The sequence below is a fragment of the Hevea brasiliensis genome, chromosome 13, assembly GCF_030052815.1.
Source record: "Hevea brasiliensis isolate MT/VB/25A 57/8 chromosome 13, ASM3005281v1, whole genome shotgun sequence".
Classification (NCBI taxonomy): domain Eukaryota; kingdom Viridiplantae; phylum Streptophyta; class Magnoliopsida; order Malpighiales; family Euphorbiaceae; genus Hevea; species Hevea brasiliensis.
Window position 1 is genome coordinate 88445521 of NC_079505.1, and position 27217 is coordinate 88472737.

General features: G+C 33.1%; 3 protein-coding genes across 3 annotated transcripts; 1 reads left to right on the forward strand and 2 right to left on the reverse strand.

The window, feature by feature from the left end:
- The first annotated feature begins 530 nt into the window (after positions 1 to 530).
- On the forward strand, positions 531 to 9143 carry LOC110646790 (ATP-dependent zinc metalloprotease FTSH 11, chloroplastic/mitochondrial). The gene is made up of 17 exons (XM_021800337.2): positions 531 to 1391; positions 1508 to 1661; positions 1881 to 1973; positions 2115 to 2200; positions 2373 to 2496; positions 2894 to 3013; positions 3980 to 4030; positions 4405 to 4466; positions 5778 to 5835; positions 6273 to 6398; positions 6481 to 6561; positions 6867 to 6996; positions 7112 to 7260; positions 7487 to 7768; positions 8038 to 8127; positions 8236 to 8289; positions 8854 to 9143. Exons 1-17 carry the CDS (start codon positions 742 to 744, stop codon positions 9004 to 9006), a joined length of 2463 nt encoding a protein of 820 aa, XP_021656029.2. The 5' UTR covers positions 531 to 741; the 3' UTR covers positions 9007 to 9143.
- Positions 9144 to 10097: 954 nt separating this feature from the next.
- Positions 10098 to 13255, reverse strand: LOC110646798 (abscisic acid receptor PYL8). Its single transcript, XM_021800346.2, has 3 exons — positions 12778 to 13255; positions 11331 to 11546; positions 10098 to 10788 (listed from the first exon to the last, which is right to left on the reverse strand). The coding sequence occupies exons 1-3, from the start codon at positions 12922 to 12924 to the stop codon at positions 10570 to 10572; spliced, it is 582 nt and encodes a 193-aa protein (XP_021656038.1). The 5' UTR covers positions 12925 to 13255; the 3' UTR covers positions 10098 to 10569.
- Positions 13256 to 18459: 5204 nt separating this feature from the next.
- On the reverse strand, positions 18460 to 25274 carry LOC110646804 (probable trehalose-phosphate phosphatase C). Its single transcript, XM_021800361.2, has 10 exons — positions 25133 to 25274; positions 20713 to 20927; positions 20427 to 20567; positions 20280 to 20351; positions 20060 to 20185; positions 19780 to 19833; positions 19422 to 19523; positions 19184 to 19261; positions 18952 to 19092; positions 18460 to 18840 (listed from the first exon to the last, which is right to left on the reverse strand). Exons 2-10 carry the CDS (start codon positions 20890 to 20892, stop codon positions 18658 to 18660), a joined length of 1077 nt encoding a protein of 358 aa, XP_021656053.2. The 5' UTR covers positions 20893 to 20927; positions 25133 to 25274; the 3' UTR covers positions 18460 to 18657.
- Between the last annotated feature and the right edge of the window lie 1943 nt (positions 25275 to 27217).

Sequence of the window (27217 nt, forward strand, 5' to 3'; positions counted from 1 at the left end):
ACAAAATATCAAATATCCCCATGGGCGTTAGCAGCCAAGCTACGACCTTTGTTTAAATGTACGTGGTCTTTATCTCCTATGAGAAGAAAATTGCTGTTCGTCTCTTTTATCTTCAGTCTCTCTGTCAACTTGCATAATCTGAAGTAAAATATCTTCATCAAAATCCATATTCTTAATTTATTTTTATATAATTAGATTAAATTTAATCAATGAATTAGGTCTTTTAATGGCTTTGTTTGGAATCAATTATTTATATGAAAAAGTTAATTTAATTTTTATATAATTGTACTTATTTTTATTTATTTTAAAATAATTTTTTTAAATTAAAAATAATTAAATGAGAATTGATAAAATAAAAATCAATGAATTTTGTAAAATCCTAATTTTCAGATTGAGATTGTGCCGGTTCATTATCATTGGTCTTAATTGAACGGTTGGATTGAAGAGGAGTTCGCAAATTCAAAGGTTAATCAAAGGTTAAGTGGACAAAGTGATTTGTAATAGCCAATAGAAAAACACCAGAGTTTGACGCACAAAGCCGGCGCCAATTTCAATCGAGATAAGATTGCAGCTGCTTCGCTTTCTCTAATCTCTCCTCCCTTCCATTCTTGTGGTTCTCAAGTCTCAAACTCCCTCTTTTCCATTAGCAAACAACACACTCTTTCGCATAAAACAAACGCTACAGCAGATAGAAAGCCGAGTGACACAGTCTAGTAACCTGTTAAACCCTAATAAACCGTTATGACTATTACTCTACAAGCTTCTCTTCTCTGTAAGCCTTCACTATCTCCCACTTGCTATTCTACTTCTAAACAACGCCTTCAATGCTCTCGCCACCATTACCATTCTTCTCTTTCTCTGTCTAGTAATATCTCCTTGTTTACTTTTCTAAGTTTAAGATTTCGTCTCCTCCCTCCCTCAATCTCTTGTACATTGCACCCGGATAATGCCAATTTGAATTCTGAATTAACTTCTTATGGATTGAATTCAAATTCCGATTCTATTAAACCGAAAGTCAATGAGTTGAGCGGTGGAGATAGTTCCGCTGTTTCTGGCTTTGGAGTATCGGGAATTGATGAACTTGCACGGGGGCGTTCGGGAAGGGAGTCTAGCGAAATGCATAGTGAGAATGCCATGGGTAGCGAAGGAAACAATGAGAATTTGTTGCAAGAACAAGGAGTGAATAACAATATACCATTGCTAGTCTTTCTTGTTGGTCTGTGGGCATCAGCAAGGGGAGGATTGGAGAAGCTTTTGGCATCTCACTGGTTCACTTGGTGGCCTTTCTGGCAACAAGAGAAGCTTTTGGACCGCCTTATTGCTGAGGCTGATGCCAATCCTAAGGATGCCGACAAGCAGAGCGCTCTCTTGGCCGAGCTCAACAAGCACAGGTTTTTGAGCATTTTTGGTTTGTTTAAGTTTCTTGTTCGATGTTGACAAACTGTAAGAAAAAGAATCAATTTTATTTATTTATTTATTTTTTTTTATTTTCCCTTATTCTTAACAGCCCCGAGTCTGTAATCAAGAGGTTTGAACAAAGAGACCATGCAGTGGACAGTAAAGGAGTTGCAGAATACCTTCGAGCGCTTGTGGTCACTAATGCTATTGCTGATTATCTTCCAGACGAACAATCTGGAAAGCCATCCAGTCTTCCTGCCTTGGTAATTTAATCAGCATAAAACTTTTGCTTTTTTAATTATTGGTTTTTAGATTTGTTGTCTTTGTTTTAATAACACTTTGCACTACCTTCTAATTCTCACCAAGCTTACGCCAATTCTCCCCGGTTTTGTCCTCTTAAAACTTCTGGTCTATCCTATTTTGCATTTCTTATTTTGTTGTTGTCTTGATTTGTGACATAATATTTTGATGTATACTTGTAGTTACAAGAACTAAAGCAGTGCGCAGCAGGAAACATGGATGAGCCATTTTTGAACCCTGGCATATCTGAGAAGCAACCATTGCATGTGGTGATGGTAAGACTTATATAGAAACTGTTGTCCTGGTCACTCTGCATTCAGAAGGGCAGTGTTAACATAATATAATTTGGCATTGGAGACTGGAAGATTGATAAATTGTTGTGTTAAACACTGATTTTGTATACTTTTCTTTGATAGGTTGACCCTAAAGTGTCAAACAAGTCACGATTCACTCAAGAGCTGATCTCAACTATCTTGTTCACTGTTGCAGTTGGATTGGTTTGGTATGAGTTCTTATTTACTTCACTTCTGACAATTTTATCTGATATTTCCTTTCTCTTATCCTTTTCTTCTTTACTTAGAAATCTCACTCCTGAGTTTCACACGCACAAGCAAAATGGTTGCTTATTGGATTCTTTAGTCTCTACTCTTATCAAATACAGAAATTGTTCTCAGGGTAATAGGTGCAGCTGCTCTTCAGAAGTATATTGGAAGCCTGGGCGGAATAGGAACTTCAGGAGTTGGCTCAACTTCTTCTTATGCATCCAAAGAGTTAAATAAAGAAGTTATGCCAGAGAAAGTAAATATCAATCTTTTGTGCCCATATTTCCACTGTTTTATAACATTGTCTCTGTAATTATGTAGCATTGCACTTGTATTTCCTGTTGGGATGGACAGAATAAAGATCTATATAAAATAAGTTTTAAATGGTATATATTGGAATAGCAGCAAAGTAAATTAATTTTGTTGTTGGGCTGATAATTTTTTTTAGTTAGAGAATGGAAATGAAATACATCGACTCCCTGGATGTGGTCTTAGTTTCATTGTTGACCTCAAGAATGCTATTTAACTTTGCAATAGATTATAATTTAACAAATATTCTTGTATGTTTTGGAGAAGAGTATATGCCATTCTTATTCTTGGATTTGATATACAACAATTTGTCCTATTCTTCTTCAACTCTTGTTTTGTTGCAGAATGTTAAAACATTTAAGGATGTCAAAGGTTGTGATGATGCAAAACAGGAGCTCGAGGAAGTAGTGGAGTACCTCAAAAACCCAGCAAAATTTACTCGCCTTGGGGGGAAGTTGCCAAAGGTTTGTGCTACATACACATACACACACACGTTACCTTGCATCTCATGCTTTTTTCTGCATAGAATTGTTCAGTATCACGTTTTATTCTCAAATGTTTAATGGCATTGCCCTATGCAAAAATAACTCACACTGAAAATGCTTTGGGAGGTAGTTGATAGGCTGAGGTTTTGAGATTGATCTTGGGTTGAAAAATGGTGTGGGTTTGCCTTGCTGGGTCTAACTTTTAATGTGTGATTCTCCATACATCTTAATCATTTAGCACACAACTATGCACTGAATAATCACTTAGATTCATTTATTCACATCCTAAATGATAATATTGTTGTTTATGACCGCTTGTCATATAGGAATGGCAACAGGGCGGGTCGGCGGCAGGGATCGCTTCTCCTGTCCCTGCCCCACAGGAGTTCGGGGTTGGGGCGGGGCATTCCCAGTTGAGGTGCAGAGCGGGGCGGGTTTCCCCACGGAAAATTTATTTATTTATTTTATTTTAATTTATAAATATGTAATATAAATTTATTTATTAAAAAATAAAATATAATTAAAAATATAAATTTTACACATTATTTTAACCATATATTTATATATTTTGTTAAAATTATAATATTTAAATATATAAATATATAAAAATAAATTATTTTTTAATAAAAAATAATAATATATTACTGTACGGGGCGGGTTATGGGATTTCGGGGCAGAGAGAAGGTCTTTCTGTCCCCGCCCTGCACAAATTAGGGTCGGGGCAGGGTCGTGGAAAATTGATTGGGTTCGGAACTTTTGCCATCTCTATTGTCATATGTTATTTTCTATGCATGGACCGGCAATAATGTCCTAATCTCATTAAGAAACATATATTTTTCTTTGTTTTTAAACTTGCTTCTTTTTTTCCTACTGACTTGTACTGAAATAATGCAATAAATCCTACTTTTTTTTTTTTTTAACTGAGCTATAAATCCTACTTTACAGGGAATTCTTTTGACAGGAGCACCTGGTACAGGAAAAACATTGCTTGCCAAGGTAAAGTATTTCCTTGTGTATTCTTGTACACTGGCTTTACATTATATTTTTTATTGAATTATCAGAAATGAACTCAGTTGAAAAGCTCGAAAGCTTCATTTTTTGAACTTTTATGCTTCAGCAGAATAAAATAAAGGTTTATAACCAGGCTAAAGATGTTTCACAAAGCCAATTCATTAGGAAAAAGTATAGCTCCACTACATGTATATGCACTGAAAGATTGTTTAAACACGATAGCATTTGAATTTTTTATAATATGGATAATTTCCTTAATCCATGAATCATCCATGCTGATTATGTATGTTTATCTTCTTCTCACATATTCTGATGATGGCCTTTCTTTTTTTTTTTTTAATTTTATGTCTCACCTTAAGGCTATTGCTGGAGAAGCTGGGGTACCCTTTTTCTATAGGGCAGGATCTGAATTTGAGGAAATGTAAGTTCAGCTTTAGTCTGCATCTTTCCTCTAGGTGGATGCTCTTATTATGTGGATTCTTTTGTTTTTTTTTCTCATTATGAAATGAAGTCCTAATAGAATGTCTCTTGTCCCGTTTTTCTTGGTCACGACATGAGTGAGGTATGTCTTGTTGGGCATGTGGACATTTAAAAGGGATAAAATGGAATAGAGTTGACCAGTTGCTATCACAGAAACACTTGCCTAAGGCTGTGCTGGCTGCTGGATCTTATTGGCCTTGCATCTGAATGATATCTTCTTTGATTCTGTCCTGTCCTCTTAGGCTTGTAGATGAAAAGCCTTTCCTAGCCTACTTAACCATTCCTGTTAGAGTAATGATCATGTGGAGTTGTTCAGTACTGAGAAACACTCTTAGCTGCCAAAGGCTTGGAACTTTGCTTTTTTTGTTAATGCCTGCCAACAGCATAATAAGTGAAATCTTTTACTTGGCAAAAGTTTGAAGGCTTTGCTCTCTTAAGCCAAAAAAACTCTTCTGGGAAAGGTTATATGACTATCTCTCTGTATAAATTATAATAAGAAGAAAAGGAAGCAGGTGAACCCTCTAATCGCTCCCTCACTATCCAAGTTGGGGAACTATTCATTGGGAACTATTCCATTTAGGAAAGGAAGGACTATTGGGGAAGGAGTTTCAGCAGGAAACAAGACAGTAGCCATCCCTGCTTGCATTTTTTTTCAGTGTGGTCCATCCATTCCACTTTGCTTACTGCTTTGCCAAATATTGGCTGTTGACTGGCAGTCAACCACAATCGAGAAGTTGACTATGCCTACAAATTGCTTCATATGGGATGACTCTCTCACTTGGTGGGTTTGGTAGCAACATGTGAAATGCAGAGGCAGTGTTCCTATTTAATTAGCAGTGGATGGTGTTTTTAGCTGTGGATTCATGAGACAAGTCTGAATTTAATGATGTTGTTGAGCAAAATTTTAATGGCTATTGTAATTCTTTGGATCTCCTAGAGGATCCTAAGCAGAGGGAGAGATAGAGGAAGATGAGAGAGGTGCATAGGTTGTTGTCATTGAGGGAAGAAATGAGGAAGGAAAAGAAATACAAAACAGAGAAGAAAACCCTGGAGGTTTAGCATCTGATACCATAAAGATAGGGTGTTTGATGCACTCCCATCTTAGGGTTCACCCTATTTATATTGCAATATCATGAACAGAAATATATAAGGAAAGTATGCAAACTATCTATAACATGTAGCACAGTGCACATGATCCTCTTATACAATGTGTTGGAGATGTTTGAGTCTCATGTTGGTGCTTTTATGCCAGGTTTGTTGGTGTTGGTGCCCGGCGTGTGAGATCCTTATTTCAAGCAGCTAAAAAAAAGGTTAATAATCTTTGTGACTTTTTTTTCCCTGAAAATTCAGCAGGGGAAAACCTTAAAAAAAAAAAAAAGATGAAAAAAAGGAAGAGACAAAATTTAAAAATTAGAAGCCCTATAATGTGCCTCAACTAAACAGTTATTTTATTTTATGTTTTACTGTGAGCCTCAACTAAGTTGAGCTTCTCATTTTTGCGTATTGTGATATAATTTTTAGAAAGAGTAAAATGAAGGTGATTTATGGTGTACCAAAAAAAGGAGAAAGAAGTGCAGACTTAATTAAGAATAAATATATTTCCCAAGTCAATCACATCCATGTTGTTTTTCGTTAACGTCTGTAACTGAATATTATCAAATCTCTTCTAAATCTAAAGCTACATCTTTTATTGCCATATGGTGATTGCGTGCTATTATCCTTACCTTTAACATTAATGATTTCACAGGCTCCATGCATCATTTTTATCGATGAAATTGATGCTGTTGGATCTACACGAAAACAATGGGAAGGCCATACAAAGAAAACTTTGCACCAACTACTAGTTGAAATGGATGGTTTTGAACAAAATGAGGTACACGATAACAAGCTTAGTATCTCTGACTTAAATAAGTTCATTGGTGCATTTTTGAAATTTGTGCAATTTTTGCCTGCAGGGAATAATACTGATGGCTGCAACAAATTTGCCTGATATTCTTGATCCAGCTTTGACCAGGCCTGGTAGATTTGACAGGCATGTAAGTTCTGTTATTTTGAGTTTTGAAATTCAGAAGTTACTTATTCTTGATGAAAGCATCATGAGGTTAAAATCTTTTTTATGAATATCTGAACTTTTGGTTCTACTGCCAGTCAGTTCTACTTTTTGGGATATTTTCTAGTGGGTGAATGCTTGTATAGGTTTCATTCAATTGATCCAACTGGATATTTACATGAGCTACCTGCCATGAGTGATGAGACATGCCTGCTTTTAATATGTTTAGTAATTGTCAATTTGTTCTTTAAATTAATCTTCTTGGAGATATGACTAAAACCCTATTTTTAGATTGTTGTTCCAAATCCAGATGTACAGGGTCGTCAAGATATTTTGGAGCTCTATTTGCAAGATAAACCATTGGCACATGATGTAGATGTTAAAGCAATTGCTCGTGGCACACCAGGCTTCAATGGTGCAGGTGATTCGTTCAATTGAAGTAGCATTTATGTTGATCAAAATTCATAAAGCCAAAATTTTTTGTTTTCCCTGTTATGTTTTTTCATGTTCACCGGTTAATTGTTCTCTGGAAGCAGATCTTTCAAACCTAGTTAACATTGCTGCCATTAAAGCTGCTGTTGAAGGTGCAGAGTATTTAACTGCTGCACATTTAGAGTTTGCAAAAGACAGGATCATCATGGGCACTGAGCGGAAAACAATGTTCATTTCAGAAGAATCAAAGAAGGTATATAGGCTATTGATTAGGGTTTAATTGATTGCCATGTTCTGTTGATATTTCAGCTTACATGATTTTTCTGTGCCCAATCTGTGGGCTGAAGCTTCTTCGAGTTTGTTATAATCATTTACAGCAGGCAAACAAGACTCACATCTGGCATATACTCAGCTCATTATGAATCATCTAATTTAGATTTTCATTATTGTTACTGACTACTACACTTTTTTTTTTCCAGTTAACTGCATATCATGAGAGTGGCCATGCTATTGTAGCCTTAAACACTGATGGTGCACATCCAATTCACAAGGCAACAATAGTGCCGCGTGGATCTGCTTTAGGAATGGTTACCCAGCTTCCTTCAAGTGATGAGACATCTATTAGCAAGAAGCAGTTGTTAGCTCGTCTTGATGTTTGTATGGGGGGAAGAGTTGCAGAAGAGCTTATATTTGGTCAGGACCTTATCACTACTGGAGCAAGTGGTGATCTTCATACAGCTACTGAACTTGCGCATTATATGGTAAATACTTGCATTTGCAAGTGGGACCCTTTCCAATATTTCATATAAATTATGATTTTATATATCAGTTAGTTAATTTTCTTGCTAACCTTTTTTTCCCTTTTGGCATATCAAGTTTCAAAACCATGATATTTAAACAGTTGTCTGAAGTTGGTTATCATTCAATGTGCATAATTATGTCACCATGCTTTTAAAATTTCCATTCATTTTATCTAGTGCATATAGAATGAAAAGCAAACAAACATTTAAAGGCTTGATGCTTATTTAAGGTATCAAATTGTGGGATGAGCGATACAATAGGGCCAGTTCATATCAAAGAGCAACCAAGTTCAGAACTGCAGTCACGAATTGATGCTGAAGTATACTTCTTAAATCCATGTTCTTATTTACGTTAAAAATTGTGGCTTCTTCCTTTTTTTTTTTTTTTCTTTCCCTCAAATCTGAATTTTTTTTAATCAATTGTTCAGGTGGTGAAACTCCTAAGAGAAGCGTATGGTCGTGTAAAAGCCCTATTAAAGAAGGTTCGTTCTTAAGAATCTATATCTTTGCTTTAGGGGGAGATTATCTGCTATTATTGGACAAGGTTTTTTTTTTTCTTTTTGTTAATTTTTTCTTCGTGGAGTGAGCAAGGGCTATTTTATTTTTGACTAAAAGGGACAAGAGGCATTGCTTATTCTCTCCATCCAGGCCATAGTACTACCATGAAGTTCTTCATGAAACAAAAGTTATTTATTTCCATCAAAATAAAAATGAAGTCTCCAAGTTTTATCATTAATCTGGTTAACTGCTTATATTTGGGTAAGTAAAAGCTGGTAATGCATTAGCTGCTAGAAGTGCTGAAGGAAAGTTTTGAGTATACACGAGGTACCATGCTGAGTTTGTAAGTCGCAACTTGGCATCGTCAACTTATAATCGGCTAATGGCACAAAGGATTAACTTATCTTTTGTATTTCCTGTGTAATTGTACTGCTTGAACTTTTAGGTAATGCACCTTTAGCACCAAGTATAGTCGAGAGTCATATTTGTTATGTTTACCGATAACGCAAATTCTAGGAGCCGCTGACTGCTCTGTTTTCCTTTTTCAGCACGAGAAGGCACTACATGAGTTAGCAAATGCACTTTTAGAGTATGAAACACTTGGTGCGGAAGAGATCAAGCGAATTCTTCTTCCTTATAGGGAGGGTCGGCAAGCTGAGCAACAAGAACAGCAAGAAGAAGGGGAGCTTGTGTTGGCTTAATCTTGTAATCAAGCCAACCATAGGGGGAGTTCTGTACAGTGTATTTAAAACAGTACAGGTAATTATTTATATAATTTATTCTGAAATACCCCCATTCACATTTTCATCAAGTGTGTAGTACAAATTCTATTCATGCATCCCAATCATCTCCATTACTATCTGCACCCTTAATTGTTATAAAAAAAAAAATCCAAAATTTACAGAAATCACGCACCACTTACAAATTACACGTATTATTTTAACGTTTACTCCATTCGGGGTGAAATTTTGGACATGTATCTGATGTTATCTTAAAACTTTTACTCAAGTCTTGAAAAATAGTCGTTTTAATTTTAGTGCAGATTGTTGGAGTAAGCGTTCATAAAATTTGTTCCATAACAATTCATGAATTTAACATTTAAACTCAGTTTTTGAAACAGTAATTTTTAGCATCCTCTTTCAGTATTGGCATCATTACAGTGGATTGAGGAACTCTTGCTAATTATATGGTGTGAATCGTGATGGATAATACTCATGAGGGACAAGCGCCGCAGTTTCTAATCTCTTAGTAATCTATAATGTTTCATCACATCACAAAACCCACGGAGGTTGCGAGCCACGAAGGGAACTAGGAAACCCCAACCCTACCAGTGTGGTTTGCAGAAGGGATAATCTGGAAATGTTTGATTGGCACAGTTCCATACCAAAAAAACTTCACTAAACATTCAGTGAACCTTGAATGCACATCACTAGAGGAAGAAACCCTTTCCTTTATAAATTGCCTAGCATTATGATAAAAGCTAATGAAGATCATGCCACTAAGGATATGTTTGGCATGAAATTAAATAATCAATTATTAAATATTATTCACATAAGTTTTAAACTTTTAATAAGAATAATTATTAATTTATACTCCTTAAGATTACCATTTAATCCTCAAGAAGGCTTAGATGTTACAAAGTGAAAGTTAATATAATCTCTTTAATTATCTAAACAATATTAATAAAAGATTAAAAATTACAAGGGTAATAATTATCTCTTGTTAACTTAGTATCAAATACCCCTAAAAGGATAGCTTCACACATGGTACGTAAATTGAGCATAATAGAATATGACAAACATATGTACCTCTATATTAGCTACAGCTTTTAGAACAAATGGTTTAAGGTCCTAGACAATTCATATCACCAAACTTCTCTACCTACACCTAAAACTATAAAGGAAAGACAACAGATACAAAACAACTCCTTCCAACACACATATATACAACATAAAGCTACTACCACAGACAAAATGCTGGACATCACTAAGAAAAACCTAGTTTTTACTTTTGTACTCTTTCATTCACAACTCACAAGCAAGTTTAAACCTTTATAAGAGTGGTTCTTGAGCTACTGTAGATAGGAAATCCAGCAAATAAATTGAGGAGGAGAACATCACAATCAAGGAAAAAGAGTGCAACAGTGTCTGGAAGATGAAAGAAAGTACTACAGCCAGTCCGTATCCAGAGTGTCAGAGTCCTGGAAGCTTCATCCTTTGCAACCATAGCCTCCACCACATCTCCAGAGTCCTGTCTAATGTTCCTCAGATGCAATTAATGGGTTCAGTTCGATCCTGCACTGCAAGCTGCTCTGACACGTCAGTTAGTGATTTGAGATTGCATTTGATCAGAGCTTCAACAAAGTAGCACGTTTCATCCTTGGTATTCCCTTCAGGTACATCCACCACAAATGACTCGATCACCAGAGTCCCTGGTCTTCCATCAATGATCTCTGGATGGAGGGAAATGATTGAAGAATAGTTCTGGAGCACAAAGAAAAAAGGGGTGAAGACAGCTAGGCTCCTTCAGGTCAATCGAATACATATAATTTGAAATTCAAGGAAGAGAACTCACAACTCTTTTTCAGTGCCAAACCTTAAAAACTTCTGGAATATAATTTAATTCCAATCAAACTATTCATAAAAAGCAATTACATTAACAAAGAAAGTTATCAAGACATTTGGCAAGAAAATACGAAACCCAACTATGTTTTTGGACTCTACTTAAAATCACAATGAGATTATAACTTCAAAGCATGTAAATCCCTAATATCTGATATGAAATAATATGACCTTTTGCCTAATATTCTACAATAAACACATCAACCTTACTGCAAGCTCATTGTATGTACAGCATAAAGTCATAAACACACAAACTTAAGAATCATAGAGGGCAAAAAAAACTGACTTTCCATATATATATATATATATATATATATATATAGATGGAACACTTAATATAAATGGGAATGATTGAAGAAAAGAAGTTAAAATGAGGAACAGAAAGAGAATAAGAGACTCCATACCCTCAATCTATGATCCCCACCAACAATCCTGATGCTGAGGATATGCTCATCATCATCAAGAAACTCCAATCTTTCAGTACTTGTAGTGGCAGGAAGCCCAGACTTTACATCAATTTCTCTAACACTGCCAATCTGAAGGTTCCCCTGCGCAACACACCTCCTAATAAATGGCTTATACTTCTGTGGTTGATCAAATCTCCTCACGAGAGACCAAACCTATTGAAAACAATGCAAGGCATCATTTAGAAGTGACTACACAATTCCCCAATTGTAACTTTGAATTTACAGATAAAATGGAATCCGATATGATTCGTGAAAGACTAATTATTTCCACATCAACTATTAATTCATTATGGATATTCTTTTACATGCACATTCTTTTTCAATCAGGATTCTCCAATATTAACCAACCAGTTGGTTGGCAAAAATAATTGATGAAGAAAAAGAAAACAAGAACTTTATCTCATGTTTCATGTCAATCACTTAAACAATAAATGCGAATCTCAACTAGATTAATAATTGCATTTGGCACAATTATACTGGAACAAATGGTTTCCTCAACCATAAGGTGAAACAGAATTCTTCGCTTTCATTGTTTTCCAAAAACCTACAACAGACTCTGTTAGAAAATGTAGCAAATCATAATACCCCTTACAAAAACCTTAAGGAATCTGAAATGCATGTACGAAGCCAAGGCAAGCAGCACAACTATAACTTAAAGCTTTTCATTTCAATGCAACTTCCTCATTTCAACTCTATTTGGCTTGCTCTATAAGAGATGTGAGAGATTAGCACCTTGCTCATCTTAAATTCTAAGTTTTACACTTAACTGTGCATAGTATACTTGCAAAAATCAGTTTAATAGCTAATTATAAATTTTTTGACACCATGTGTGTGTGTGTAACAACTCAACTCAACTACACCCTTTATCCAAAAAATTTGGAGTATCCAAAAATTTGGCACCACTATATGAATTCTCTTTCTCCGCTCCACTCTAAACGGTAACAATATATATTATATGATGAATTTATGTTCATTTTCTCATTTCCTCGGTTTTCCCAGCATGCGACCAGAAAGGCAAAGAGTAAAGTTCCAAGTATCGAATACTCTAAATGAACACGAGTCTAGCACAGGATCATCTACGCAGGAGGAGAGAAAAAGGGGACATCCTGGATCAAGATGAATCACTCAATATGAAAATGGTCGAATATTAGAAAAGAAATTACAGAAACAATTCACACAAGAACAGCCCCTCAATCACAGCATCAATACGCAAATAAGGAAAAATTCAGAGAGTATAGAAGCTTTTGAGACACGCAATACTAACAAGCCATTAATCAATAAAGAAAAAACATTCAAAAAAATGGATATCTAAACAATCTAGAAAAAAACGGTATCTAAACATTACTATGTAGAAGGAGAGACAGAGAAAGAGGGAGAGATTTACAAGATGAACAGGAGCTTTGATGTGCTTAACGAGAGCAGAGCTACACTGATGATCAGCAGGATCATGCCTATGATGTCTCCTAATGTATTCAGTCTCTACACTTCCAAATCCATTTCCAATCGCTGTCCCATTACTCTGACCATTCATTTTCGGTTTGCTTTCTCTTCAAACCAAACGCGTCCTTATCTTTCCCTCACTGCAAACAGAACCATCAGATGGATAGAGAGAAAGCGTGTGAGAGAGACAAAGTCCGCTTTCTCCCTCCAAAACACCTCCCTCGCCGAAATCACAGGTGCGACGGCCGGCCGACGATAATTCTCCACCAAGGACCGCTTTTAATATGGAAATAAGGAATTCGTGTTAAAAGTCTTTTCTTCGCCTTTCTTTTGTCAAGAGGAGATGAGGAAGCGTACAAGACTCACCGCCATAGAAGAGCTACCTCATGCCTTTCTATTATCTAATCAACTGAAATAACAAAAGATAAATAAAAAAAAAAATACAATAAAGAAAAAATATATAATTTCCGTCATTTTTTTAAATAATTTTTATTGGGACATTAAACCTCGGAATTGAAGTTAATTACGACTGTGCCATCATGTTTGTCGTTTTATGGGAACTTCAAGTCCCCGGCGAAAGTAGCCTTGAATATTTTATTTTTGCAGTTCGACACTGTGATCAGATTTTTATGGTGCGGTTGAGGCAAGGCTATGATGTGGACTGCGTTCCGAATTGTAACTAAAGGGTCCAAAAAATAATTAAAAAAATTATTTAATTTAACTTAATTTAAATAGATAAAAACATATTATTTTCATTCTTTATTTTAATTAATTAGTATTAATGCATAATTAAAATAATATAATATTAATATATTAAATAATAAATTATAATAAAAATTTAATTATTTTAATTAGTTTAGCTATTAAATTAAATAAAATTATGTCAATAATTAAAAATTTTAAAAATTATTATTTAATAATATAATAAAATCAAACACATTTACATTAAGCTAATTAAATTTCGTCGGCTTAATTTAATAATTCATGCACATCCTTAATTTTATCTTCAACTTATATATTTTTGTTCTATTTTTAAAAAATAAAAAGAAAAAAAAAAAGTCTTTTGAGCGAATGGGGCCTCTTAAAATTGTTTCGTCAATTTCGCCAACGTAACATGTGGTTTGAAGACTTTGGCTTGGGTCTCATTCTTTGTTTTTTTTTTTTTAATGCAGTTTTATATTTTTATATAAAAATCAACCAATCAACTATTAAAATTAAATTGTAAATAAATTTATGTATTTTATATAAATATTTTAATTAATTTTATATATTTTTTAATATAAATTAATTTTATTCTTATATTAACTTAATTTTATAATAAATATATTTTTTTATTTTAAAAAATCAATTTTAAAGTATATATATAATCCGATTTGGTCCAAGAAGCTCTTACACACTTCTCGAACGTTCATTACCTCTCGCATAGTTTTATCAGATCGGTTTTCTGGAGCCCACACGGTCCAGGAAGCCACCACCACGCGCTCTCTTCCACCTAATGTCTCTTAAGTCTCTCCAAATTGACATCGAATGATGATAACTTATTAAGTATGTATCACACGTCATTACTTAATTTTTTAAATATTTTTATAAAATTATTAAATTATTTTTTTATAAAATTTATTAAATTTTATAAAATTATTATAAATAAAAATTAAAAATTTTTAAATTAATCTATTAAGTATTTTATAAAAAAAATTATTTTATTTTATTATTTAAAAAAATAAAATAAAATACATAAAACACATCTCATTATTTCTCTCACATTTAAATTCTTTCTTTTTTTATTTTTTTATTCGTAATTATTAATTAAATAATTTTATTTATAAAATAAAAACTAAATTAATGAATTAATTTAAAATTTTTTAATTTTATATTATAATAAATTTTATAAAATTAAATTAAAAATTAATAAAAAATAAAATTTAATTATGTTTATAAAAATATATATAAAATTAAGTAGTCACTTATAATAATTACTCTAATATATTCTTCCCTTTGCTTTTGTATGAGGGCCCAGGGAATTTTCATCGAGCCGCATTGGAAAGTGAGATTCAGGCGCAAAGATGAAAAATTGGGAAATTATTTTCTCGGGTATCATAGCTCTGGGATCGTGCCTGGAAGGTCAGGTGCACGTGATCGAAAAGGAACAGTATAAATAAATTAATTTAAAACTGAAATTAAATTATTTTAATTTTAAATAAAATTAATAAAATTACATTTTTTTTAAGTTAATGTGAATTATAATTTCTTTTGACATTATTAATAATTTCATCTTTATATTTTTTAAAATTTTTTAAAACATCTTTAAAATTTAATTCTGTCAAATACTTTTATCCTTCCATCCATTTAATTATTAATACTTAAAGAAAAAAAATTAAAATTCTCATAAAAACTAGTAATTATAAAGATATTTTAACCTATTTTTTCTAAAATTGATGGACAAATGAGTTTATAATGATGAAATTCATAGACTAAATAGCCATTCAACTAAAATTTAGTGTTAAAATATACAGGCTAAAGTGTTTGATCGAATTAAAATTTATAGATGTTTTAATAAGTATACAATAATTAATTTATTAATAATGGCAATACTTAAATATTTATTATAATTCACTTTTACAATTAATTTGAAATTAGTGATTTAAAATTATTTTTATTAAAAATTTTAATTTTTTTTTAAAGGTTGATCGAGTAATTAAAGATATATTACTTACTCATCTAATAGACTCATGCTTGAATATTTACTCATCCAATTCAACCCCCTAGTGGGATAACGATGAATTGGGTTGACTGTTTTGAGAAAAATTTTTAAGTGTTTTTTAATAATTATTTTATTTTAATTTATTTTTTTATATTTTGTTTAATTTATTACTAAATAAGATTTGGATAATTACAGATAAAATAAAATTTGCTTTATTTATAATTCTATATTATAATGGTGAAGAAGTAATAAGGGCAAGATTGGTAAAAGAAATTTGAAAGGATCATCCGGGAATAATGCGAAATTGAAGTTGTTGAGCCCTACAAGCAAAGAAACTAATTGGAATGAGGACCAATTTGCTTATTTTTATCATCATTATTGATATTATTATTATTATTATAATAAAATAAGACATGAATCAAGCGGTCCAATACCCATGAATTGCTATCCAAATAATTTTGAATAAAAAATCGAATAATTTAAAAATTCAAAAAATATAATCATAATTTAAAATAAAAAATAAATAAATACAGTTTATTATAAATTTATATATGAATCCTTATGTTAGCAGAGACACCGTGGTGAATGTTCTACATGAAAGTGATGTAGAACTAAACCGAAGATTGATTGACTTTACGTTTCAACAGATTGTAGTAGTAGGTGTACCTTCTCTTGCCATTTGCGAAACCCAGAAACAGCAGAACTCAAGCTTCATATGAGTTGATTCCATTTCCTCATATTTCACAGGTAAATCTTACTGTTGTAGATTTAATTTGAGCTGTGATCTCCAATCCCAAAACGAACACAAAAAATCTACTGGTAATTATTAAGAACCAGCCCCCCAACTTTTAACCAAACCAATTAATTGCAATAACAATCAGCATCATTCCAGTTGACATCAGCAGATTTTCTCGCAACACTTTTCACATTATAGCTCAGAATTGTGTTGTAGGCCTGACTCGCGCATTCATAGTGAGGGACTTCGGTTTGGAGACCTGCGTTTTCCTTCCTTTATTTTGAATGGCTTTGTTTGACTTCTGTTTCAGCCAAGATTGTGGAGTTGCTCTCTTTGGATTTGGATGGGATGAGAGAAGGGTAACTAATGAAAGGCTAAAAAAGGGCAAGGAGAGAAAGGTTAAAATTATGTTTGAAAAGGATTGAATTAATAAAAAGAATAAAGAAAGGATCTTTCTAGCAGGGTTGAAGACTTGTTTCCTAGCCTAGGGCTCATGCATTTTGAACTTTAGAGCCTATCTTAGTTTTTGGCTAGGTTCAGGTCTGATTTTTTAGATTTTCACCTATTTTGGCCATGGCTTTCAATAAATACTTGTGCAATTTGCATTGCCATTTTAGGCCCTCTTTAATGATATGTTTATCCTTGTTGGGAAAAAAACTAGCAACCTGATTATACTCATGCATCATGCTTATCATAATTATATATAACGAACTGACCCTCATAATTGTCCCTTCATGAACAAGCAATTAATTTAGGGTATAAATTGATTGCCCTTTGTTCAAAGAGAAGAATGGCTTGTCAAAGAGAAAAGAGGTGACCATTAACAGAAAAGTGAAATGCCAAAGGATTCTTATCTTCTGTAACTCAGTATAGGCCAGACATTAGTATGATTCTCTGAAAAAGATGAAGCAATTTTCTGCAACCAAACGTTAGACCCATTCTGGCATTCTCAGATTCTGACATTTGTCAGCTTCTAAATTAAATGGGCTAATGTTGCAGGGATTCCTCGTGTGCACATGAAAAAGTAAGCGAAGTTGGGACACGTTTCTTGCAGTTTTTGGTTGAGCTTGAACCCTGAATTATTGAGCATTTTCCATGGAATAGTTTCTTAATCTGGCAAATGCTATAGCTTTTTGCTTCATTTAGCGGCTTCTAACCGCCTATATATTGCCTCCTAAAACAAATTGTTATAGTTTGTGGCTGGCGGTACAATTCGCTGCCTATATTATTCCCTGCGCTGGTGGTTCTTCAATATAGGCTTGCTGCCTATATTGAGGCACCCAACACCCCCAAAGCCATAAGGCCACTAAATCACAGTGATTATTATTTATTAATCACTCATTACAAATATTTGAGTATATACAACTATTTAATATTAATATTTTTTGAAAAATAATAATTAATTTTTTTAAATAATAATAAATTTTATTCAAAAATATAATAGGTCATACTTAATATTATAGTGTGCTAATATTAAATGTATAAATCAAATTATACATTTAGATATAGATAAAAAAATTTCAAATGTATATTCTTTAATCCAATAAACTAAATTAAATATTCTTTAATCCAATTAACTAAATTAATAATCTTCGTATTAAACAATTTCTCAATACATCGTGATAAGTTCCTTGGATTTTCTCTGGTTTGTAGGATCACCATCTTTTTTTAATTATATTTATAAGAGAATGAAATTTTAGTAATATTATTGATGTTCGAAAAAATTGTGGGGAACATTTAACAGGAGACGAGGTACGTGGCCCTTTTTGATCCACAAAGGAACCAGGATATGGCCAAGCAAGTGCATGAACCCTAACACAGGTTGCATAAATGATACATCAATGTCAATTTGGATATATTTTGGTTTTATATTCGTATTTTACTTTTTCGATCAAAAGCGACGGATTCCCTCTCGTGGGTAGATAATGCTTTCGTGGATTTTGCCCTTTTTAGGTTCTTGTTTGAACGTTGAACGATAATAACTTAATAAGCCAAAGTACTTTGAATATTCTGTTAAAAGGAAAAAAAAAATCTAATTCTACTGTTGGCGTGGAAAAAAAAAAATAGCAACTTTTAGTTATGAAGCTGGACTAGGATGTGAGCCATGCCCAGCCCATCATATTCCTATAAGCTAAATGCTCTGTGGTCATGGGCCTCAAAATTCCCAGGCATCAATTGTTGCTTGTGCATTTTACGCTACAATTTTGGATTTTTTTTTTCTTTTGAATTTCTTATGGAAAATCATTTACATACCCTGCTGATAAATTTGACAGCTAACTTAGAAGCGGGAAGCATAGACGGATATACCTTACAATGATATCTCATCCATTCCGTACCCTTTTCTCTGTGTATAAACATCTTAATTTTGCCCTACATTAAACTTGGCTTCAATCTACCACACCCCAGATTTGAGCTAGTGATCTGCTTGAACTGGAAGACTTACTCCACCTTGCTAGACGTAACAAGAATGTCAACACTTCCGATGGATCATGAAGGGAGAATGAAGCTTTAGTTTCCTTTGGACTGGAACTTACAATTATTGGGTAGCCTTGGCCCCTTCCTTGTATTACCTACAAAATTCATTTGGAAAACAACTAGAACCATGAAAAGAATGACCCATGACAGCTTTTCATAAATTGAAAAAAACTCGTGATGCCTTCATAATTTTTCTTGAATGATACCTTGAAAGCATCTTCATCCGTTCGATCATCTCCTATGTACACTGGGAGAACATCAGAGGAGTTGCTTAGCCCAAGAGTATCAAGTAAGTATTCTAGGGCATGACCTTTGTCCCACTCTATCGATGGTCGTATTTCCATAACCTTTTATGTGAATTTGCACAAGCATTAGAGGAAAATCTTGCTCAGTTATAGACAAATGAAGATTGAAATTAAGAATTCTATATCCCCATACCTTTTTACCCCAGCTTAAGTGAAATTCCGGATAATGTTCAAGAACAGATTTCACTGTCTTCTCTAAAATTCCATAATCCTGGATTTAACAGCAGTACGCTTGTTATTAGGTTTTAAGAATAAAAGAAAAATCTACCCTACTCCTTTTTGCTAAAACAATAGTTGGTAACGATGACGATGCTCAAGTGCACCCACTTCTTAAAAGAATATGTATCAATGTGCTATGTGGAGCTTATTACCTCTTCTCTAACCTGTCGGAAATGTACAGAGATGCAAAACCTGTTGTCCTCTATCCTGGCACCTTGTATTTTCATGACTTTCTCTCTCAATGCTGTTCGTACCTGTCACAAGCATATAGAACTTTGTTAGTGCATTCCAATAAAGGTGCAGCTACCTAGGCATGGTGGTAGCACAATTAAAATAACTTATAATTGTTAGCCATATACAACTGGATATATATTATTAGTGAGCGGTCACATATTCTTTCTTCTACACAAATGATATGTGTTGATTCTGGTAATATCTGTGCACATAATTAACATTGAATGGTCTCCAGTAAAACCACAAATTGCCTTCACAAATCAAAAGCTATCTTACCTTTTGAATTGCAGGCAAAAATTTCTTAGCAGGTTGAAAGAGAACCTCATTCCCCTACCAAATCGAACAAGGCATGTTATTAGTTAAGAGGAAGAAACGAGTTCTCGTGTTAGAAATTATCAGTCTATGGTACAATAAGGATTTTGCCCTTTCTTTCTTTGTTTTACAACTGTAGCTCGGAAGTAATTAACTAATTCTTATCATAATTTGTATGGATGATCACATAATTTAAAGGTGAATAAGGGAAGAAAAAAAAATGAAATAATATAATCATGTGTACCTTCTTATCAAGGGCTATGGTGTGGTACTTCCCATCACAAGACTTGACTGGCCTCCGTGGTGCCATAATATCCATGCCATGGCTTCCTGCATAGTATACATTACTTAACTGTACAAATTCTTTTACCTGCGTCGAAAAGAAAGTGATTACTTAGAAAGCAAAAGAAAAATATAATAACAAAATAAATCATTAACCAAACAGAAAATTTAGTAGTTGTTACCTTTTCCCTGCTCCTACCACTGATTATAGCTGTTGGAAAATACTTTGCAACTTCCCGTACTGCTGAACGCATCTGCGACGAAGGACATACAATAATTAGCATTACTGGTTGCCTTTTAGATATGTGCACATAAAGATTATTGTTTACCTCATCAGACATGAAGGCGAGATCAGGATTATCTACAATAGGTGCAAGAGTACCGTCGTAATCTAAAAACACTGCAATCTTCCTCCCCTTTGCTGCTCTCATCATCTGATCAAATGAACCTAGTGCAGAAGGGTGTTCCACCTGAGAATTTTATTTATTATTTCACTTATTGTTATTGTCGATGATGATACTGTATGATCTAGCTCTTATGGCTTTAATTTGCTAAGGTTTTGAATTGCTCGCCAATTGTATAATACATATGCTGGAGGCCATGATGACAACTTACCACCCATGAGTTATAACTGGCATCGTCTATGGAAGTAGGTCCACCAGCAATGAAATGACTTAAATTAGATGCTCTCATACTTATGGAGCGACCACTACCAGGCTGCAATTTTTGTTTATTGGTAGATGATCTTTGAAATCCCAAAGCTTGATTGAACTTTGCGATATTTCTCGTGAACATTTCTATATTTCAAGTATATTATAAGGAAATTGTTACTGCAAAAAGTAAGAAGCAAATCTCAGTAAGTACTTATTAGAACGAAAGTAACGTTAAACAAGTACTAACTACGCTCAGAACTGAGCAATATGGAATTCACGGATCCTTTTGCAACCCATAATTAAGTGCCCACAAGCAGAAGAGATGTCCACCATGGGCTAGACCCAGTTAGCCATAAAACGCTAGAAATTTCCCATATTGAAAATATGCCAAACACACAATTTTTGACAAAATTAAGCTGATGACAAAAACAATAGAGCATGTTTGGGATACTGAATCCTAATGAGATGAACAATAGAGCAAACGAGATGACCCAACGAGGCAAAAACTTCAAATTTAAACATCCTTGTCAAAGCCTAACCAAATGAACATGACAGGGGGCCAATGAGTCTGCTCAAAATTTTCTTTCCTATTTTGATTGGCATGCATCTTTTATATTTGCGAAACATATGGGTCCCATTATGAGATGGCACCCATAAAAAATCCAATAAAAAAATAATTCGGAAATATAAAAGGTTAAAAATAAATTTTATTGTCAGTTATCATGGGAACCCTAAAAAAATAGTAAATAAATAAATAACCTACTAGATTTAACGTGAGAGCTCCTTCAAGCCTTTACCCGTATATGCAATGTAAACATCTTTGTCACTCTTTTCTTTTTCTACTTTATTATCAGTCTAGGTTAAATTTGACGCTGGAGTTTCATCTTTGAGTTTCAGTTCGACCTCCACAGAATTGAAAACAAATCATAGAAACAATTTCCATAAAAAGAGATGCAACGTATCAAACGCTATATCAATGAATTTCCATGTCAAAAGTATAAAATGGGCTGTTGACAGACCACTGTAGGCAAAAAAAAAAAAAAGAAAATGACAGCCATTTATATGGATTAATTAGTTCCAATTCAACTGCTTTCCTGTCAAGTAAACGTGGTGGAGGGCAGAATTAGCCATATGGTTTATCTTGTTTACTGTGGTAGGCCAGAACATAGAGTATACTACAATCTTCTCTGAATCTTTTCGCAGATTTTTTTTTTCCTTTTTTTAGAGATAGAAAACTGGAAAAAAAAGAAACTTTCAAACTAATTAAGGTAATTAAATAGAGATCGGTATACGTGGAATTGATTTTAATGCAATAATATTCATATCACTTCAACACAACTAAATCTCAGGAACCATTTTGCTTCCTGAAAAATGTTCTTTAATTTCAATGACATGATGACATATATTTTAGAGAAAAGAGCTTCTAATTGTATAAAATAAAATCATTTTCTAGCATTTCTCTGTGAAATCATCATGTTTCAAGTGTTTCTAAAGCATTACTGTGGGCTCTTCCTCCAGATTAGCTAGTTTAAGAAAGGTCCCTTTCGAAATGAGAACCCCTTTTTTAATCAGAGAAACAAGATGACAACAAAAGGAAGAAAATAATTAAAAGCATAAATCAAATTCAATGACTCGGCCATGCATGGCCGATTTGAAAGGTTGTTAAGAAGGTTTCCATCAGATGATTCATCTGATACTTACATGAGCGAGTAGGGTTTCCATCAGCTGATACTGACGTGAAGTTGAGATTGCATAAAAGTACTGTCACAATATTCAACCCTTCACGTAAGGTTTCATTACAAGCTTAAAGTCAGAGTACGTAGGATTTTCTTCAATGGCACTTGAATTTCGGAAAGAAATTGGAAGGGGTTCTAAAAGAAAGAAAATTACATGAATGTACTGAAATATCCTAAAAGATTCAGAAAAACAATTCTTTGGAGATCCTAAAGCTCCATCCAAGGCTGGAAAAATGACATAAAAGAAATTAAATGACTTGTAAATCATTTAAATATTGAATTTTTAATCTATAATTAATTGCATGGCCTCTCTCCTGTCAAGTGTCAACATTGGAAAGGAACTTCTAAGAAAAATTCGACAGTTCCAAGAAATTATTGGTAGAATATTTTTGCTCAAGATTAACGCAGCTTAGCAACATAATGAGTGCTGTATTAGCTTATTTAATTACAAGAGACAACTACGCAAATAGAGAACAAAAATTAGTATCTTAAGAAAAATATATAAAGAATGAGTGTCTCATTGCCCAAAAAAAAAAAAGCACTTAATAAGACAAATTCAATAATTAATTACTTAACATACATAGTTTTATGTGTGGATAATAACAAACATGGGTAGATTTGCTCTCCTCACAATCGAATTGTTCTAAAGTGGAACTATCATAATTACACACGAAAGGCAAGTTAACACAGCAAAACAAAACAAAACAAAACCCTTAATTTCTGCCGTTAATACCGCACAAATTCTGAGCAAAAGACAGTCATTAATTGGAATATTTATCTGTTTAAAGTATATAAGCGATGAGAGTATATAAAGACCAAAGAAAAGAAAAGAAAAGAAGAGAGATTCGGAGCAAACTATGGGGTGGTGTTGGCACTTGCCACAAAGCAAAAACCATGACAACCTAAGATGGACACAACATGCCACGTGCCCAACTGCCACGTCCCCTTGACATATGCAACCGAAAGTGTGAACAGAGAAAAAACAAAGTAGTATTATTTTATTTAACAAAATCATGACAAGTTGACAACAAATACAAATGACTAATACGACGTGTCAGCTAATGAAATGGTTAATAATGAAGGTTTTAACATCTGTCTGGACTCGGTTTTAGATTCCCCATAGAATTGAGATTCAAATTATTTTTTGAAAAAAAAAATTTATTTTAAATATTAAAAATATAATATTTTTAATTTAATAATTAAAATATCATAAATTAAATTTGAAATTAAAATTTTTAATAAATATTTTTTAAATAATATTCTCCTTAATAATAATTCAAATAGTAATAGAATAATAAAAAAAAAACTCGTAGAACTGCAAATGAATTCGACTAGCGTAATATAACATTTTTGTTTTATGGGACATTTTCGGGGGATGTGAATTAGTTTGGTGGAAAGGTAACCAATGCATGCCTTCTGTAAGTGACACTTTTCATGGGCTAATCACTAATTAATGACTTTGGTGTGTGTGTTTTTAGGTAGGTCTTGGTGGTCTAATGAACCTACTACGTACAGTACTATATATTTATAATCAAAGTAAGCGAAATTAAAGGCTGCAAGAGCCAAGAAGATATTAAATTCACAAAAGAGCAGTTGATTAAAATAAGGTGAGCTACTGAGCTTCCATTGATTACAAGCAAACTAGGCAAAAGGGCTACTAAAATAATGGAAAAAATGAAATTTGCAAAATGCATTAGTGTATTGTCTACCAGACTGTCACCAAACCTCTCGCCATCATAAAATGCTTATATATAACTGTTTTTCAGGTATTAGTACTTTTTCACTTTTGCTGGGGTCCTCCAAAACTACTGGGACCTTTTACCCGCACCGACTACTCAGTGGACACTAGGATCTCCACCCCACACGTACGTCCTACACCTGCACGTGTCTTTTGCCCGAGGGGGCAAGATCTGAAAGCCGTGAACTAGTATTTTTCTATTTTTTACCATTATGTTGATCCGATGGGCCTCCAGGCCCAGTCCACTCATGGGACCCTCTAAGCGACGTGTACGATCCAGATACCATGCAATCCTACAGTTTTACTACTAACTTCCATAAAACAAAAAAGAAAGAAAACAAAAAAGAAAGAAAAGGACCCGTGAGTAACTGAAAAAGGTCTTAAAACTACCAATACAAAGGCGCGTGTTCAACAACTTCGCTTCAGTTAAGCGTAGGCGGAGATCAACATCATACAAATCGCGTGATGCGGTTAAGTATATTTATGTAGGTGAAAAAACTAACACCAACTGCTTTTTCGTTTTGTTCGCAGTTTTTCTGACGATATTAAAACTTCAGTTAATTTTCGTATCCGGTTATAAATAAAGAGAAATCACAAACAAGAATATAAAAAGGGAGTTCTGATCACCGATTAATCAGGTTGAGGCGCAAGTGAGACAGAGAGGTGAGTATGCATGATTTATAATAGAGATAATATCACTTGTGTTAGTAGTTGCCGGTAACCTTTCCACCGGAAAATATAGACGATGACCGGAAATTAAAGAAAGAACAACATGCATGTAGACAAAGAAGGCGATGAAAAACATTATAGAAAATGAGAGAAAAGAAAAAGGCTTCTATTCAATTAAAGCAATAGCTAGACAAGCATGCACATATGCAATAAGAAAGAAAATGAAAGTAAAGCCATACCGTGCGTGAATTGTTCGACAGAGGCGAAGAGCTTCAGAAGGAGAAAATGAGGGAGAGCTGGAAGGATAAACGACAGAGGCAGTTTGAAGAGAGAGAAAGTGATAGAGAGAGGCGCAAAGATGAAGGAGAGGTGGTTTATTATTATTATTATTATATATATATAGTTAAAGGTGAGGAAGGGGTTTTAGGGATTTAGGAAGATGGCAAGAAGCAAGAGGGGGTCATTGGTGGATCCCATTGCATCATAACTTCCTAACTTTTTACCACTCTGGAAAAATTTGCCGATGTTGACATCTTCATTGACCAAAACGGGTCTATTACGTTATTTAATTATTTTCTCGCAAAACTTACATTTACCATAACTTTTCCTTTTCTTTTATTTAAGTTAACCTGCTTTAACTTTTACACGTTTGCAATGTCAATTTTCAATATATTATAAATAAAAAAAAAGCTTATATTGTAGTTTCTACATTTTATCATTTTCACTAGAGTCTCATTGGGCTGAGTTAAATGGGAATTTCCTTTTTTTTTTAATTCCATTCATATATTATATAATATATCTTCTATTTCATTCAATAATTTTTTTTACTAGTTCAATAATTGTAAATTTTACTTTATAAACAATAAAATTATTACAACTCTTTAATTCTAAATTTTTCATTGGATAAATCTAACATAAATTATATAAATGAGTCTAATAGTTTTTAAATTAAATATTTATATTAAAATTCATATAAACTTTAATATTTATATATAATTAAAATAATAAATACACAAATCTCAATATAAATATTTAATCTAAACATTATTAAACACATTCTAAAGTATAGAATTTACATAAATAATTATTAAATAACATAAGGGTGAACAAATTCTTCTCAATCGGAAAGATGATATTGATATAATATAGTGCAAATGTGTAGCTATGTTGGGTTCCATTTTAGTCTTCCTTTTATTTAGTCAAAGGGAAAGAAAATTTTGAGTTTAGAAGGAATCATGATATTGATGATCCATCTTTGTAGCCATCACAGTTGGAGATTTTTGTTGACATTTTGCCTCATTACTTCATATGATCAAATATATATATGATTCTATTGAATGTAATAGATATTTAAAAAAAAAAAAAAAGCTAATGCCTTTTCAATGCCCATGAAATTGGTGAATGTCACAGCAATTAATTAGCCATTTAGAACATTATATAGTACTGCATGTAGTGTTGTACTAAAACACCCCTAGTAGAATAGGTATGTGTTAGAGGGAACAAATGTGTTCCCATTTAACACTGCATGGAGACTGCCCCTCCACAGGTTCCCTGCAAGAAACATTATAAATAATTCTCCAAAGGTAAATAAACAAGAATTTCTCCTTGGAATTCCATGAATTTGACCCATCAGAGGAGAGAGTTGCCTATGAAACTTCTTTGCCTTTATTATATAACCATTAACAAATATATATATATACATGCTCTTAAGATTCTCCGTCCTCTGTCAGAACTTTCTCTGCATCTTGTCGTTGGCTTTCGCTAAGCTAGACACGCGGTAGTTATACCATCAAACGGGAATATATTTAATTAAAAATTCAGGATTCTTTAATTAATTAATTGATTAGTGGAACAGATTTAATATTATTATTTAAATTGATATTAAAAAAAAAAAAATTCATATATGGCCTAAGGTCGAAAATCACGCTATATGTTGAAGGTCAACATTCAACATTTAGGTAATTTATAATATATTCTCTGAAAAACAATTTATATCTTATAAAAAAAAATTATTTTATAAATATGGCACAGCCGACTCGATATAAGCTAGCCAAACACCGGAGTCACGAAGTCAGATAGCCCACTCAAGAATGACATAGCCGCTCATATGGGCTGTCAGGAGTAAAAATAAATAAGCAAATAAAATTTACTTTATAAATAATTAATTTATACCATAAAAAAATTCTGAAATTTCTATTCATAAAACAGTTCAATAACCATCATAGTTTAAATTATTTATTTAATAAAAAGTTTATTTTATAATTGAATTTTGATTTTAACTTATAATTAATATTCTAATTAATTGTTATTCTTATATATTAATT

Bases quoted from the DNA above. Each gene is read 5' to 3' on its own strand.
- LOC110646798 (XM_021800346.2), bottom strand. From the start codon at position 12,924: ATGAATGGTCAGAGTAATGGGACAGCGATTGGAAATGGATTTGGAAGT. The intron at 11,547-12,777 runs GTAAATCTCTCC...TGTTTTCAATAG, and splicing joins TCAAAGCTCCTGTTCATCTT to GTTTGGTCTCTCGTGAGGAG. The intron at 10,789-11,330 runs GTATGGAGTCTC...TTTGTGCTCCAG, and splicing joins GTGGGGATCATAGATTGAGG to AACTATTCTTCAATCATTTC.
- LOC110646804 (XM_021800361.2), bottom strand. From the start codon at position 20,892: ATGTTCACGAGAAATATCGCAAAGTTCAATCAAGCTTTGGGATTTCAA. The intron at 20,568-20,712 runs GTAAGTTGTCAT...TAAAATTCTCAG, and splicing joins CCAGTTATAACTCATGGGTG to GTGGAACACCCTTCTGCACT. The intron at 20,186-20,279 runs GTAACAACTACT...TTTTCGACGCAG, and splicing joins GTGGTAGGAGCAGGGAAAAG to GTAAAAGAATTTGTACAGTT.
- LOC110646790 (XM_021800337.2), top strand. From the start codon at position 742: ATGACTATTACTCTACAAGCTTCTCTTCTCTGTAAGCCTTCACTATCT. The intron at 1,662-1,880 runs GTAATTTAATCA...GTATACTTGTAG, and splicing joins CATCCAGTCTTCCTGCCTTG to TTACAAGAACTAAAGCAGTG. The intron at 7,261-7,486 runs GTATATAGGCTA...TTTTTTTTCCAG, and splicing joins TTTCAGAAGAATCAAAGAAG to TTAACTGCATATCATGAGAG.